General features: G+C 43.3%; 1 protein-coding gene and 1 long non-coding RNA gene across 3 annotated transcripts; one reads left to right on the forward strand and one right to left on the reverse strand.

Annotated features, from left to right (window-relative positions):
* The first annotated feature begins 933 nt into the window (after positions 1 to 933).
* LOC119329481 lies at positions 934 to 8,026 on the forward strand. 2 transcript variants are annotated; one of them, XR_005159569.1, is made up of 5 exons: positions 934 to 1,425; positions 2,211 to 2,274; positions 2,621 to 2,816; positions 3,178 to 3,498; positions 7,736 to 8,026. It is a non-coding gene; the product is annotated as an uncharacterized LOC119329481 (long non-coding RNA). The 2 variants fall into 2 exon arrangements; XR_005159570.1 differs by lacking the exon at positions 934 to 1,425 and adding an exon at positions 1,458 to 2,127.
* A 3,243-nt stretch (positions 8,027 to 11,269) lies between these two features.
* LOC119329480 (N-acetyl-D-glucosamine kinase-like) lies at positions 11,270 to 15,648 on the reverse strand. Its single transcript, XM_037602536.1, has 7 exons — positions 15,365 to 15,648; positions 14,563 to 14,710; positions 14,051 to 14,242; positions 13,383 to 13,511; positions 12,610 to 12,779; positions 12,055 to 12,185; positions 11,270 to 11,676 (listed from the first exon to the last, which is right to left on the reverse strand). The coding sequence occupies exons 1-7, from the start codon at positions 15,558 to 15,560 to the stop codon at positions 11,599 to 11,601; spliced, it is 1,044 nt and encodes a 347-aa protein (XP_037458433.1). The 5' UTR covers positions 15,561 to 15,648; the 3' UTR covers positions 11,270 to 11,598.
* Between the last annotated feature and the right edge of the window lie 878 nt (positions 15,649 to 16,526).

Consider the following 16,526-nt stretch of genomic DNA (forward strand, 5'->3'; position numbering starts at 1 on the left):
CATGATAGCATCAAATCATTTGTTTGTGTCAGCAATTCTTCTTATTTTTTTGATTTCTCACATAGGTTTCTATGACGACGACGAGGGCGCCCAGAGATCAAGGCCAGATGCGTCTACTTCAGAAATGGCAAGTCGAGTTCAGGCAGTGATCGCCCTGGCTCACACATTCAGTGTATACAACTCGAAGGACGATACAATGAAGAAGATCAAAGCCCTCGGGAAAGGGCACCTAAGTTTCCGTCAGGGATCAGACCTTCCATCACATGATGATTAGGTCACTTCTAAATTAGCAAAATTTGTAGCATGTAAGCAATTTGACTTCTCCTGTTGAAGCAAGCTCTCCATTTGACAACGGGAATTTGTTTGCAAACAAATCCCAAATTTGAATTGGAACCATGTGTAATTATGATTGGATATATTTTCTCTCTGATGGAAGCAAGATAATATTTATTTGGAAGCAATTCTATAGTCGTTGGAAATAAGATTGTGATGCTTCTCAAACATGTGGAAATTTTTTATTATTGATGGAAGGGACTTCAAAGAAATTCTTTAGTTGATGCAAGCAAGATAGTGTGATGTTTTCTTTTTTTTGCGTGCGATGCTTCTGAAACAAAATATCATGTTAAATGACACATGAAATGTCAAATAAATCGAAGCAGATTTCATTCACCACAGAAACAAATTCTCCAACGAATGGAAATATGATATAATTTTGTTTAAAGTGTCCTAATACACGAGATTATAAACCGGGATGGATGCACGTATTGTTTGCATTGGATGCAAATTTGGATAATGTTTGATACATACATGTTTTTAAATATTTGTCTTTTATAGAGATTTCAACAAATAAGTACATACAGAATAAAATAAATGAATCATTTTTATCGAACGTCGTGATGGTTCCACCTTCTATCCATGCGTCATCCCGCTCCCGATCTGTCTCTTCTCACGGTAAAAGAAAACTGAAAAACCAGCCCACCGCTCCCCACGTTCTCCCATGACCTATCCATCTCTCCCGATTCGACCTGGAATACATCCCACGATCCCCCACACAGCACGGAGGGAAAACAGCCCGAAGTTCCTCGCGATAGCCCTTGCTGCGCGTCGATGGTGCCGCATCGCCGCCCCACGATTCGGACCGGCGCCTCACCGTGCCCTCATCCGAGCCTTCTCTCCACGCTCCACCGCTTCTCCAGGCGCCAATATCTGGGGCTCTCCGCAATGCCCGATGCTCCGGCGGTGAGCCGTACTGCAGTAGGGAGGAGGAGCCGGCGGCAGACAGAGAAGTACATGGAGGTGGTGGTGGAAGGGAAGGGGACGGGGACATAATCGAGGGCGAGCAAGGCACCAATGTCGTACAGTCCAAACTCATCTGGGACATGTGTCCAGTCCACCATCTCGCTCGCCTGGGAGACCGCCCAACTTGTACGTGCTAACCCTTCTCCTGAATTCTCTTAAATCGTTCTATTGATTCGTGCAAGAGAGAGACCAGACAGGAGCGTGGCGACATTGCCAGCCGTGGAAGAAATAGGTAGGAGCGAGGTAGAGAGAGAGAGAGAGCGCACCACTCTGCTCATCGTTGTCTCCTCCTTCTGTGCGACATGGACATCGTAGCTGGCATGGCCACCGCTGTCGTCGACGGCCCACTCAAAAATTAAACCATTCCCCGTCCCAAAGCCGCCACGCACCGGCGCTACATACTGCCGGCAGCGCAGCGACTCACCCGCTGACGGGCTTTCCCTCCCATGCCACATGTCCTCCCTCTTACGCTGATCCTGTTCAATGCATGGAGGCGTCGATCTAGACCCCGTGGACACGATGACCTGGATCCACTCTCTCCCACGCCTCCCTCCTCTAATTCCTACCGCCCACACCCATTAGTTTTTCCTCTCTGAATTGCAGCATGAAGGAGGAAAAACTAATGTTGCAATTCAGAGAGGGCGAGTAGTATCTATCAACAGCGTGCAGGAGGGCGAGTAGTATCTATCAACAGCGGCAACATAATCACATTTGTGACGGCGGTTTCTTGGCTGTAGTGAATAGAAATTTTGGTGTGGTGGCCAAATGCTTTACTGTTTGGCAGACTTGTTCATCATTGCTGTAGCATGGAGACTCCTTCCAGCTATTGTACGCGTCTTTTTTTTTGTTTCATTTATTTGTTTGCTTCATTTATTCTTTCTTTGAAACCATGTTTTTGTATTTGTTTGCAGGATTAAATATGTTATCTTGCCCAATACTTTCCTCATGTGGCTGTTATGACGAGCACCTTTCTTTGTGAGTTACTCTCTCTAGATTTTTGAAAATGGTAGATCAATGCAACTTAGTAAAAGCCTGCTGAATCTGTAGCTAGAATTGGTAGCACACTGCAACGTTTCAAAGCAATAAATTAATAATGTAAGATGGTGGCGGGGATTTTACATCAACCTATTGGGGCGTCTGTCCATTCTAGAGGAATGTGCATGAACTGAGAGAACTTTCATGATGGAACCACCAAGTTCGATTTTAGTTTCTCCCTCTTGCTAGTCTGCTTCATTTTCTTCTATTTTTTAGTACAAGTACTATGCCTATCCTGTGCATTAGTTTATAGCTGATCTAATATATTTAACACTGTCTTATTTAGGTGGCGGTGATGTATTAAATAATCTCTAACAAATTAATACGCTTAAATGGTGATGCCACTGCTCAAATCCAAACACTGAAGAACGCATATATATTGCATGGTCTGCCATCGGAGCACCTTTGGAGGAAGAAGTTCACCTCAAGCCATCGGAGTGAAATTCTCATTGCCATAACCAGCTTTCACAGGGAAGCATAAGGTGATCCATGATCTTCACGTAGTATGTAGAATCTGGAGGAAATCTAATATATCTCTTATGTATAATTTGTATGTAGATTTCGTGAGAATTTGTCACATTCAAAACTACATTACCTGACTAACTTATTTTTTGCCAGATCATATCATGAGTTACTGTTTACATGTACTGTAGCTTCATGAAGAAAAGAAATAGGATACATTTTCTAGCCTTATATTCATTTATTTTTACTGTAATGTCTAAGAATGAAAGCACTCAGGTTCTGCACCTTCCAGTAGTTTAATTTGTCTAATATGTTACCTTTTGCACAAGTGGGGCTTATGTGATAACTTGGCATCTGCAACTTGGTTGCGTCTGAATTTAGGGTCAAAAGAGTGAGGACCTTAACGCGCAATAGCGTGGACCAGTGGACGAGGATGATATCATGGAGTCAGGAGAAAGGCTTGTTGGAAGTAGAATATAATGAGGCAATGTTATGTTCTTTTTTCTATTAATTAACTTTACAGTGATATGTGTTGAAAGCCTGAAAGTGTAGGCCATACCAAGGTTGATGACATCAAAATGATGTAAACAATTATCCATCTCTTGATTCATTGCAGATCTGAAATTTGGAAAAGGCAATATTAATCTTCCCCACTAAATGGTTGTATTATGCCCCCAGTATCAATGAGTCCTGGTTTACAAAGTAAGCAGTCACCCTAAGTTTTTTTCATTCCTTTGGTAGTTGTGGATAAGTTTTTACGTTGGCTCGCCAAGCCTATCACAACCCTCCTCCTTTAGCCGGTCCCAAGCCCGGGTAAAGGAGGAGGGTTGTGATAGGCTTGGCGAGCCAACGTAAAAACTCAGCCACTCTTATGGAGATGAAACCCGAAAGATTTTCGTTGGGGCGTAACCCTCTCAGCGACGCGCCACATCGGAACCCGGGTGTGGTGGAAAGTGGGCAAGGGCCGGGCCGTCACCCCCCAAGTGGCGCGCCGTATCTTGATCCGGATACGGTGGCAAGTGAGCGAGGATCGGGTCGTCGCATCCTTAGTGGCGCGCTACATCGGCGCCCGGGTGTAGTGGAAAATGAGCAAGGGTCTTCGCATTTGACTCGACGGGTGCGAAGGGTAAGGAAGCTAGCCGAGCCTAGGAGGATTCGCTTAGGTAGCTGGAACGTAGGGTCTCTGACAGGGAAGCTTCGGGAGCTAGTTGATGCAGCGGTGAGGAGAGGTGTTGATATCCTTTGCGTCCAAGAAACCAAATGGAGAGGACAGAAGGCGAAGGAGGTGGAGGATACCGGCTTCAAGCTGTGGTACACGGGGACGGCTGCAAACAGAAATTGTTAGGCATCTTGATCAACAAGAGCCTCAAGTATGGAGTGGTAGACGTCAAGAGACGTGGGGACCGGATTATCTTGGTCAAGCTGGTAGTTGAGGACTTGGTTCTCAATGTTATCAGCGCGTATGCCCCGCAAGTAGGCCACAATGAGAACACCAAGAGGGAGTTCTGGGAAGGCCTGGAAGACATGGTTAGGAGTGTACCGATTGGTGAGAAGCTCTTCATAGGAGGAGACCTCAATGGCCACGTGGGTACATCTAACACATGTTTTGAAGGGGCGCATGGGGGCTTTGGCCATGGCATCAGGAATCAAGAAGGAGAAGATGTCTTAAGCTTTGCTCTAGCCTACAACATGATTGTAGCTAACACCCTCTTTAGAAAGAGAGAATCACATCTGGTGACTTTTAGTAGTGGCCAACACTCTAGCCAGATTGATTTCATCCTCTCAAGAAGAGAAGATAGGCGTGCGTGCCTAGACTGTAAGGTGATACCTGGAGAGAGTGTTGTACCCCAGCATAAGCTGGTGGTTGCTGACTTCCGCTTTCGGATTCGTGTCCAGCGGGATAAGCGTGCCAAAGTCACTAGAACGAAGTGGTGGAAGCTCAAGGGGGAGGTAGCTCAGGTGTTCAAGGAGAGGGTCATTAAGGAGGGCCCTTGGGAGGAAGGAGGGGATGCGGACAATGTGTGGATGAAGATGGCGACTTGCATTCGTAAGGTGGCCTCGGAGGAGTTTGGAGTGTCCAGGGGAAGGAGAAGCGAAGATAAGGATACCTGGTGGTGGAATGATGACGTCTAGAAGGCGATTAAAGAGAAGAAAGATTGCTTCAGACGCCTATACCTGGATAGGAGTGCAGACAACATAGAGAAGTACAAGATGGCGAAGAAGGCCGCAAAGCGAGCTGTTGGTGAAGCAAGGGGTCAGGCATATGAGGACCTCTACCAACGGTTAGGCACGAAGGAAGGTGAAAGGGACATCTATAAGATGGCCAAGATCCGAGAGAGGAAGACGAGGGACATTGGCCAAGTCAAATGCATCAAGGACGGAGCAGGCCAACTCTTGGTGAAGGACGAGGAGATTAAGCATAGATGGCGGGAGTACTTCGACAAGCTGTTCAATGGGGAGAATGAGAGTTCTACCATTGAACTAGACGACTCCTTTGATGAGACCAGCATGCGTTTTGTGCGGCGAATCCAGGAGTCTGAGGTGAAGGAGGCTTTAAAAAGGATGAAAGGAGGCAAGGCGATGGGCCCTGATTGTATCCCCATTGAGGTGTGGAAAGGTCTCGGGGACATAGCAATAGTATGGCTAACCAAGCTTTTCAACCTTATTTTTCGGGCAAACAAGATGCCAGAAGAATGGAGACGGAGTATATTAGTACCAATCTTCAAGAACAAGGGGGATGTTCAGAGTTGTACTAATTACCGTGGAATTAAGCTGATGAGCCATACAATGAAGCTACGGGAGAGAGTCATTGAGCACCGCTTAAGAAGAATGACAAGCGTGACCAAAAATCAGTTTGGTTTCATGCCTGGGAGGTCGACCATGGAAGCCATTTTCTTGGTACGACAACTTATGGAGAGATATAGGGAGCAAAAGAAGGACTTGCATATGGTGTTCATTGACTTGGAGAAGGCCTATGATAAGATACCGCGGAATGTCATGTGGTGGGCCTTGGAGAAACACAAAGTCCCAGCAAAGTACATTACCCTCATCAAGGACATGTATGATAATGTTGTGACAAGTGTTCGAACAAGTGATGTCGACACCGATGACTTCCCGATTAAGATAGGACTGCATCAAGGGTCAGCTTTGAGCCCTTATCTTTTTGCATTGGTGATGGATGAGGTCACAAGGGATATACAAGGAGATATCCCATGATGTATGCTCTTTGCGGATGATGTGGTGCTAGTTGACGATAGTCGGACGGGGGTAAATAGGAAGTTAGAGTTATGGAGACAAACCTTGGAATCGAAAGGGTTTAGGCTTAGTAGAACTAAAACCGAGTACATGATGTGCGGTTTCAGTACTACTAGGTGTGAGGAGGAGGTTAGCCTTGATGGCCAGGTGGTACCTCGGAAGGACACCTTTCGGTATTTGGGGTCAATGTTGCAGGAGGATGGGGGTATTGATGAAGATGTGAACCATCGAATCAAAGCCGGATGGATGAAGTGGTGCCAAGCTTCTGGCATTCTCTGTGACAAGAGAGTGCCACAAAAGCTAAAAGGCAAGTTCTACAGGACGGCGGTTCGACCCGCAATGTTGTATGGCGCGAAGTGTTGGCCGACTAAAAGGTGACATGTTCAACAGTTAGGTGTGGCGGAGATGCGTATGTTGAGATGGATGTGTGGCCACACGAGGAAGGATCGAGTCCGGAATGATGATATACGAGATAGAGTTGGGGTAGCACCAATTGAGGAGAAGCTTGTCCAACATCGTCTGAGATGGTTTGGGCATATTCAGCGCAGGCCTCCAGAAGCTCCAGTGCATAGCGGACGGCTAAAGCGTGCGGAGAATGTCAAGAGAGGGCGGGGTAGACCGAATTTGACATGGGAGAAGTCCGTTAAGAGAGACCTGAAGGATTGGAGTATCACCAAAGAGCTAGCTATGGACAGGGGTGCGTGGAAGCTTGCTATCCATGTGCCAGAGCCATGAGTTGGTTGCGAGATCTGATGGGTTTCACCTCTAGCCTACCCCAACTTGTTTGGGACTAAAGGCTTTGTTGTTGTTGTTGTTGTTGTTGTTGGTAGTTGTGGATACAATACAGTAGCTCAGGGACAAAAGCCAGTCCATTAGTTCAGGCAAAAAAAGGCAATCAATTAGAGCTGGCACAACATTCCTATTTGTAGGTTTTATATCATACTGTTTATGTAAATTGTCAATAAATTGAATTAAATTCAATACATGACATAATTTGATTGCCACCTGATTTGTGTTCAAAATTTTAACTCAAGCACCATTGCACTATTTGCAATAATATATTAGGATTAGTAAAATATCAGGTAAATATATAGTTGATACCATTGTTCTTTCAACCCCCTTACGAGAATTCAGTTCTAGCTCCAAAGCGAGCAGTTGAATTAGTACTTATAATGAAGGTACCAATGGTTAGCTAAAATTGATAGAAAAGATTTTTTTACGTGTTCACCTCAAACCTGTATCTGATCTTGTTCTATAGTGCCTTTATCTGAGATTATATTCTGAGTTTACAGGAAAATGAAAAAGCTATCATGTGAACTTTAGTATGGCCATGAGATAGTGGTGCTTCCTCTCTCCTACATGGCTAATTTATTTTATTTTTATCTGTTGTATTACACAATTAAAAATTATATATACCATCTGCAAAGGTATTCGTTCACATTTGAAACATATAATTCTATTTTTTAGAAATTATATGAGTATGAATGGAAAAAAGGTGTTAGTCTCAGGAGCACTATGAATTCTTTCAAAAGTACAAAAGCTACTGCAATAGAAACAAAAAACAAACATTATGTACTTGTTCTAAGGAAAGTAATTTGTTTATTTCATTCGGCTGGTTTGTAAGTACATGATTCAGAAAGGATAAATTACTGACAGTTTCTGACTATTTTTCTCCCATATTCAGGAGTCGGACTCACAGACGTTGATCCAAGCACTCAATGCCGGTGATTTTTATGTGGCGGATTATGGTGTACTACCTCATAATGTGAGGAGTACCTGCATGGCGACCGTCTGATAGGCATGAGTTTATCTTTTGCTGTTTTCATGTAATTCTGTTGCCCATGCCATAGCGAAATTTGGGTACCATTCGGCTACGGCTTCTATATTCTGGCTAGAGTCTAACCCAGACTTTGTATCAATTTTGGTTGCCAATGACTCTGCTGAGCTTCTTGGTTAATGAAATCATTTGAAAATACTTGTTTCGCGTGCTTTGTAGGGAAGCCACCCTACAAGTCAAATAAATTTGTAACGAAGAACTAAGCTAATCTATGAGCACCCATATTCTAATTGCCGTAGAGGCATCATCATCAGGGTCAAAGTAGTCCATGGTAGTCGAATAGGTAAGAAGCAAGAGAAGTTTTTCATGTTATCATACAGATGGGAAAAACCACAAGATTGGCACACTACAGAGTCGAAAAACAACTTTGTTCAGTCCCTTTAACACTACTTGTTTGCGATAAGTGTTGCATACTAGGTTTGTTAAGAGGGTGAATGAAGAGCATGAAAGTGGAAGGGAATGAGGGGCGGGAAAAACATGACACTTTGTCTTCATGCAAGGAGTGGTGGTTGTCGAGGAGGAAAGATGTGAGAAAGGGAATTGATATGTATTCGATGGAAATCAAGCCACAATATTAGACAGATATCTGAAATGGACTGTGATATTTGGCACATGTGTGCCATATAAACAAAACTGCAACACCTCTATTTATTTCATTTTAAAGTACCATACGATCCCTCGTTTTTTGACCTCGCCTCTTCCCAAATGATCCCGCAGGCTCGCCTGAGAAACCTGCTTCTCCCGCACATCTCGGACGCTCACCCCCTTGAAAACTGCCACTTCTTCACGTCTACCACATGATTTCTTCTCAGGACAATGTTACCATGATATTCATATGCAAGTTATCAGGCCTGTGTTGCATAACTTACCGTGCTATTTACATAGAATGTATCAGATACTATGCTTCAACAACTACACCCTTTCAAAGTTACCACTGTGTTTTGTACACAAATTATAAGGTTTTCGATGTGTAAAATACCGTGATACTTACACATAAGTTATCAGGGTATATGTACATCAACCTCCCCCGGTCAAAGTTACCGTGGGGGATTGTACATGAGTTACCGGGTCTACGGTTCGTATATTATGATGGTACTTGCACCTAAAAACCTGGGTGTGTTTCGGTAGCTTTTTCCATAGGTAAAAAATTACCATGATGTTTTTGCGTAACTTATCACGCCTATAGCACGTGTGCCCCTCATGACACTAAACATCATGTGACTTTCCCGTGGGACGCCATGTGTTGTGTTCATCCAAGAGGCCCACGCGCGAGGCAAGTGTATGCTTTTAACAACTTATATATTTTCCTTTGGTAAAAAAATACCATCATGTTTATATTGCAAGTTATCGGTTATGCGGTGCTTATATTATCATGTTATTTACACAAAAATTATTGGGGATGTTTTGAACAACTTTTCCCGGGGCAAAAAGTTATCATGGTGATTCTAGGTAACCTATCAAGCCTGCAGTGCTTAAAATATCATATTATTTACACAAAATTTATCAGGGATATGTTTCAGCAACAAATCCCCCCCCCCCTCCACGGGTCAAAAACTTATCATGGTGTTTAGTTATCGCAGTGCATATGTTTCCATACTATTTACACATCAAAATGCCAGGGGAGGGAGGTATACTACCATGCTATTTACACAGAAGATACCGTAGTATCTTTTCAAAAAAAAAAAATCCCTACGGTCAAAGTTACCATGGTGCTTCTACCTCAGTTATCAGATGTGCGCCGCGTATATTACCATCTATTTACGCATAAATTATCAGGTATCTTTTCACATTTGTTTTCCCCAATGGTTAAAGTTACCACGATGTTTGTATCTAAACTATCAGGTCTATGGCGTGAATGTTATCGTGCTATTTACAGAAATTACCGGGGGGACGGGTTCAACAAATTTATTTCCAATGATCAAAGTTACCATGATGCTTGAAACAAAAAGTTTTTCAGTGCTAACATATTAAAGGCAAGAACATGTCGAAAACAGTATTTCCCTTAGAATGTTCAACAATGAGTGTCATAGGTGAGGTGGTTAGCTCCCTTTGTTAATTACTTGCAGACCAAAGATCAAATCCTAGTCTAAGCATTATTTTTGCTGAAAATTGAGAAGACATGTGGGGCCATAAATGACGATTGCGAAAATTAGGAAGGCACGAGCGGGTGTGCCCGATAAAATCGGGGAGGACGTGCAAGAAAGGAAAGAAATCGGAGGAGGACGTGAGGGAAAGGAAAGAAATCGGGAGGTCATGCGGAAAAGGAAGGAAATCAGGAGAGAATTGATGGCGTTGGATGCGTGTGGCAGTTTCGCAATCTGCCACACGGTTGCCATATACATATTTCGATCTGAAATAGCTAAGTTTTTTAATTGGTATGTCATTTTATTTATTCCGTGGCAACGCACAGGCATCAAACTAGTGTCTATATACATCCGTATGTGATAGTCCATTTAAAATCTTTAAAAGGACAAATATTTAGAAACGAAGGGAGTAGTAAGTCTGTTTCCTATAACCGAGGACCCCATGCAAACTGCCAGTTAATACCACATAATCAGGGGCCTAAATCCATTCATGCCGGCAGTTAATACCACGTGATCAGGGCACCACATGATTGACAGAAGCAATCCCAGGAAGCAAGGATCGGCAGTTCCTTTCAGGCTTAAATCAACAGATCAAAGGAACGCCCTACTTCTTATCGGACGGTCTACGAGTAGTCTGATGGATGCTAGTTTTCAGTAGTTTGATGCCTAGCGCCCTCCAATAATGGGTTTTTAAATATTTTTGTTTGCATGGTTTGAAAGTTTGGTTCTCTCTCGCCCTCGGCGCAACAGGTCATCTAGTATTTCGTTAAGAGAAAGTAGTAGTCGAGTATTGCATCCAAAAGACTTCTGCTCTCGTTTAAGGTGTACAAGCTGAAGATGCCAACTGGTAGTTCCTTCCATGCAATCTCGTTTTCAGAAGAAATGTCAGGTTTCACAACCCCCTTCGGGGCTTCGCAACCTGAAAAGAGAGCACTTCTCTTTTGAATATTTCGTCGCAAACATGACAAAATGACCTATTTTGCAGTTTTATCTCAAGTGAGCCACGACGGTGATTGTGGAAAAAAGAAATACCAGAATATGGAATTGCGTATCCATCGGATCATCCAACACGAATAACCTGGGAAACGACCAAATAAACACATGAGGTATGCCAAGAGTCACTCAACCCTTCTGCAAAAAACCCTCGCAGATATTCCTAGATTTTAGACCCAACATCAACTCAATTAGATGCAGGCTGTACTTAGAATTTGAAAAGGCTGTAGAACATGTAATTGATGCATTTGCAATCGCCTTTTTCCTTGCTAAATGCAAAAATGGCAAAGCTTTAGCATTTCAATAAACCAAACAGGCCAAAACACACATTTGAGAAATGGGCGGCTATATCCACGATACACTGGCTGGTACAACGATAAACCAAGTACAGGTCAGAACAAGAATCAAGATCCAGCGGTCATTTCTTTGCCTACAACTTTACATCATAATTGTACAATCACATAATATCCTCCCCATGCACACTATAACGCCACATCATTCTTTACACATCAGCAGAATTGGCGCTGATGAATGCGCCTTTCTTTTCTTTTTACAGAATGAATGCACGTTAGTTTTGCAATCCATCCAACTTAGGCTGTCCAACTTACATTCATCATTCTCCAATGCTAGGAATCAGCTGCCATTTTGCAGCTTTGACTCTTTACGAAGATGGCTCGAAGCTAGCAACGCCGCACCAATTGCAGGTTCCACCTAGAAAACAACCATATTAGCTCAGCCATGCATGCTGCCTAACAACAACAACAACAACAACAACAACAACAACAACAACAAAGCCTTTCAGTCCCAAACAAGTTAGGGCAGGCTCCATGCATGCTGCCTAAACAGTGGAAAATTTATTCGTACTTTTAGGCTTTAGTTTTCTTGGTGACAGAGATGTTCACTTATTACCTATTGTTTACCTAAAGGCGTCATTCATCATCTAGAACTACCAAAACAAAAGCTTGGACTTCAATATCATAACTGAACGCATACCAAACTGTCCAAAGCCTCAGAATGTTCAATCTCCAGAGAATTGCAATGGCTAATAAGATAGACTTCATAACAGCGTATATCAGTTCTCATACTGACCTCGGGCCGAATAGGACAGACACCTGGGAATACTTTGGAAATGCATTTTATGACCTCACCACTGATGTCCCATTTCTTATTTCCTTCGAGGACACCTCCAACCAATACAAGTGGAAATTGGTCCTTCCCATCTGTACAGTGAAAAAGGCCCTCCAGTTATACACAATAATGTTTTCCTTTCAATTCTAATCCACCAGTCAAACAGTTAACAACATAATATTACAAAACAATAAGCCTCTAACAACCCGCATTTTGTGCCAAATTTGGTGCATCTCGGAAATATTAAATCATCATGCATGCAGCACCATATCTTGAAATGACAGTACAGTAATAATCCAACAAAGAATATATATCCAAGGCATAAGACGATTCACTGGTTGGATCCAGCAGTGTGCTGAATAATCTTCTAGAGCAACAGGACTGCTAATAGTTTACCATGGGAATCCCAATACTGCTACTTGCGACGATGCAATTTCCACATTCATTTCATGAATAATCAGCATAGAGCTGGTGGAAAAATGGCAGATGGTGCTAAAAAATTAATGTAATAATTACCTTCACCACACAATGTAAGGCGCCGAACAACAGCTACAACGCTTTCAGCCAACTCTTGCACTGCATCATGCAGTATCGTGTTTGCTACTTTGTCACCATCTTCAGCAGCAGATACCACAACAGGTACAAGAGCTGCAATACGGGCCCAAGATGGATCCGCATATGCCCACCTGTGCCAGACACTTAAATGAGTTGAATGACAACCAAGTATATATAGTATTCCAGATCCCAGTAGTTCTATCAGCTAAAGCATTGGACAATTCTCATAAAATTTTTTAAGTTCCCAGTAAAATATTACTTTGTCCTTGTACAATTCGGTGCCATCTTTCTAAGTGTTTTAAAACATTTGTTGGATGCGGCAAGCTCAGAGCAACCACAGAGTAAACTTTAAATTGAGAAAAACAATTATACTAGTCAAAATGAGAATGCTCAACACTCTAATAGCATGCAAGCCTGGAAAGGTTTATGTATACACTGATGCAACATATCACACCATCTTCAGTTGTCACATTTAGCCCATTGCAGCTGTCATCATACTGCACACATTTTCAGTTTTTCACACAAATGATCTGTAGTAAATTTTGTTGTGGTTATATAGTTGTTAGCGATTAAGCTAGCATTCCAGCTGGCAAGAAGTAACACATGACCACACAATGTAAGATGCAGAACAACAGCTACAACACAATCAGCCAACAGTTCGAAGAAGTTCCTAAAAAGAAAAAGATGGTGCCTATAGAATATTGTACATATAGAGTATGTGTGAGAGGACTTACCCAATCAACTCATCTGGTGAAGAAATTTCAAGCTTCCTAATGATATCTCTTGTAAGATTAGTTTGTGGTCCACGGCCATCATGTGATTTTATTACTGCTGTGAGGGCCTGTGCAGCAATGCCATAGCCACTGCATTAATGTACACATGAAGTCAACTATGTTTTCCTTTGTGACATGTTATGGTATGGGGATCAAATTAATAGGTTTCTCAGTCATAATTCAAAATTTTCAAACTGCATCCATTCATTACTGAAGGGTTTCACAATGTTCGAAATGTGGAAAATATAGAGTACAATATTTGTGCATTTCACAGATTAACAATTTCTCTGGCTGTTCACTCTAAGTCTAACATGTCATGCTCGATTTGTAACTATGGATTCCTACATAGATAAAGATCTATACTTCCAAGAAATGAATAACATATATCATCCCATCCTCATTAGAAATCATATATTAACTTCCTGCGGAAAGAGTAAAGGGCAACTGAAGTTAATTTTTATAGTTATATCTATTCCAACAGTCAAAACCCTACAGAATGAATGATGGTTCAAAAGCACTTGATTAAATTACTTTTTGAGCGAAAAACAGTAGCTTGCAGGGGATTGCACTAGATTGATCTTGCGAGTTAGTTACATTATTACTCTGTTTTCATGAAAAATGCAACTCACCTACCCCAGTCGCCTAAGACAGGACCGGCACCAGCTGCTCTCGCTACTTTTCCATCTTCGGTGACCCCATAAGCAATGCTTCCTGTGCCAGCAATCAATACACAGCCATGTAGCTTTCCCATTGTACCACTGGCTAAAGCCGCCACCGCATCATTTTCCACATAAAACTTGGCATTGCGAGGGAATAGGTTGCTGGATAACAAAAGGGCATACTTAAGAATGACAGGAGTAATTTGGCACATGCCTTGTCTGCCTGGCGGCATTCAGAAATAATGTGCCAATGAACTAATGGCGAGTTAAAATTCACTGGTAGTCATAAATCATAACAGCATTTGTAGAAAAATATAAGGAATGCACATAAGAATTGGTTAAACCATTTGAGCATTCTGTAAGCATTCAGAAAATATTATAATCTCCCTGAACTGAAATCAAGTAGTTGCAGTGGACAAATATATATATATCAGTTTCTTCCTGGGGAATACATTTTAAGAAATGTATACAAAGAACTGTACCAGATCCAGTCCAGCATCCTCTGCTGATCTGAAGGATGGTTCACCCCAGATACAGATAAGCAAACTGCAACAACAGCAGAACGATCTGTGTTGGCCATTGTGAGGGCCTGCATCATGACCTGTTCTAGAGTTTCCAGTGCAGCGTTTTCTGGAAGATGGAAAAACAAAGAGATCAGTATGTTTTGAGCAAAGACTTAGTCACTTAGAGCATGCGATGCTACACATATTATAATGCAAAGAGAAAAATATTAAGCATCACTCAGAAGACATTCCCAAGACCGAACAACATACTTTACACTGCAGGATGGTCGGACACAACTTATGTATGATTCTAGGACTTATACAAGCCCAAATACCGTACATAATATGTGTGTTCACCATCAGTAAAAATAACAACAGTACTCTATAGATACCATTTTTTTCCGAACTTCTGTACGCATCATCATTAGCACAGGTAACAACTTCATCAGATGATTGACAAGTAGAAAAGCGTATAACTGATAAACAAACATGATTTACAATTGGACAGTAGAGTGAAAATAGGCGAGCCCAAGTTCGCATAATAAAACTGAACATCCAGAAGGACAATTATGGAAATAATTCAACTACATCCCTGAAACTCTCGCCAATTTAAGCACTAATTCGCCGCAGTTACGCAGGACTAGTGGTACGCAACGACATCCCAAATAACCAGGATTCAAGCCGGGGACCAATCATCAAGCCCCAGGATCCAATTATTAAGACGGGGCATGATCTAAGCGCCCCCGAATTGTGCGAACCTAGGGCAACGATTGCTACGCACCTCCGACGGAATTACGGTTGGAGCAGCCGGCGATGGCGCGGGAGAGCACGGCGACGGAGCCGGGCGCCTCCGGTGGTGGCATTGCGGCCGGCAGGCAGACGCAGACGGTGCTGGTGGTGCCTCCGTCCACGCCCAGGATCACGCCGCCCTCCCAGGCGGCGGCCGCCGGCGAGTCACCGTTCTCGTAGCCGCCCATCTCCCTTCGGCCGTTCCTCTCTTCCCCGGGTGTGAGAGACAGAGGATGAGTCAAAGCTCAGAGAGGAGATCTTTTTTTTTTCTGTTCAGAAAGGGACCTCTATTCTGTTGGAGTGCTGCCTTTAGAGATGTCTTCGCGCTTGTGAGTTTCCTAATGGATCGGCAACTAATCCATAATTAGCCAATATGGAAAACGATGGCTGGTTTTCTTATCAGGCCGACTCTAATAACCGATCCCTTATACTTAGAAGGTAGAGGTACCAAGTTAAAATTTAAGGATTGTTTTGCAAACTATTGTTTTCGTTAATACGCTAATAACTCCGGCATTAGGCTGGTCGTAATGACGAGTACTCCCTCCATTCCCTTATACTTACAAGGATACATTGTCTAAAAGAAGAACTTACAAGACTACAAACTCAAATTACAGGTATCAAGGTAAAATTTAATGACTGCTTTGCAAACTATTTTTTTCGTTATCCGGATCATCAATACGCAGCTTGCATGCAAGGAAGGAATGAGAAGGAAATAACTGAGAGTCATTAGAGCATCTCCAGCCGCATCCCCAACAAGCCCGCCAAGGCCCTTTTCTGTCGCCGGCGCCGAAAAATCGGCCCAGTCGTGCCCCCAGAATCCCACCTTTCGTCGACTTGGGCCGATTTTGGCGCGGGCGGACCCAGGCCGAATCCGGCGCGCTGGGCCGCCCGGGGGCACCGGGGAAAACATTTTTTGGCGCGAAATGAATTGGGCCCACCGAGTCAGTGATTCGCCGTCTTCGTCGTCCTCATCGTCTCGGTTCCCGCGGGAATCAATGCCAAGGCTGACGCGCCGGTCAGCTTTCCATTGATGCCTCATGGGCAGCGTAGTGAAACCGCGGTGACGCGCGTCCCGCCACACGGCACACGGCGGCAACCCTCTCACCGCCCATTCGCGGCTATAAAAGCTGACCTCCCTCGCCGGTGAATGCACA

This window comes from Triticum dicoccoides, chromosome 7A (assembly GCF_002162155.2).
Source record: "Triticum dicoccoides isolate Atlit2015 ecotype Zavitan chromosome 7A, WEW_v2.0, whole genome shotgun sequence".
Lineage (NCBI taxonomy): Eukaryota > Viridiplantae > Streptophyta > Magnoliopsida > Poales > Poaceae > Triticum > Triticum dicoccoides.

What these genes read in the sequence shown, in the direction of transcription:
- LOC119329480 (XM_037602536.1), bottom strand. Translation starts at nt 15,560, where the DNA reads ATGGGCGGCTACGAGAACGGTGACTCGCCGGCGGCCGCCGCCTGGGAG. An exon ending in CAACCGTAATTCCGTCGGAG is followed by an intron (nt 14,711 to 15,364) that starts GTGCGTAGCAAT and finishes TCCATCTTCCAG; the next exon opens with AAAACGCTGCACTGGAAACT. An exon ending in AGGATGCTGGACTGGATCTG is followed by an intron (nt 14,243 to 14,562) that starts GTACAGTTCTTT and finishes TTTGTTATCCAG; the next exon opens with CAACCTATTCCCTCGCAATG.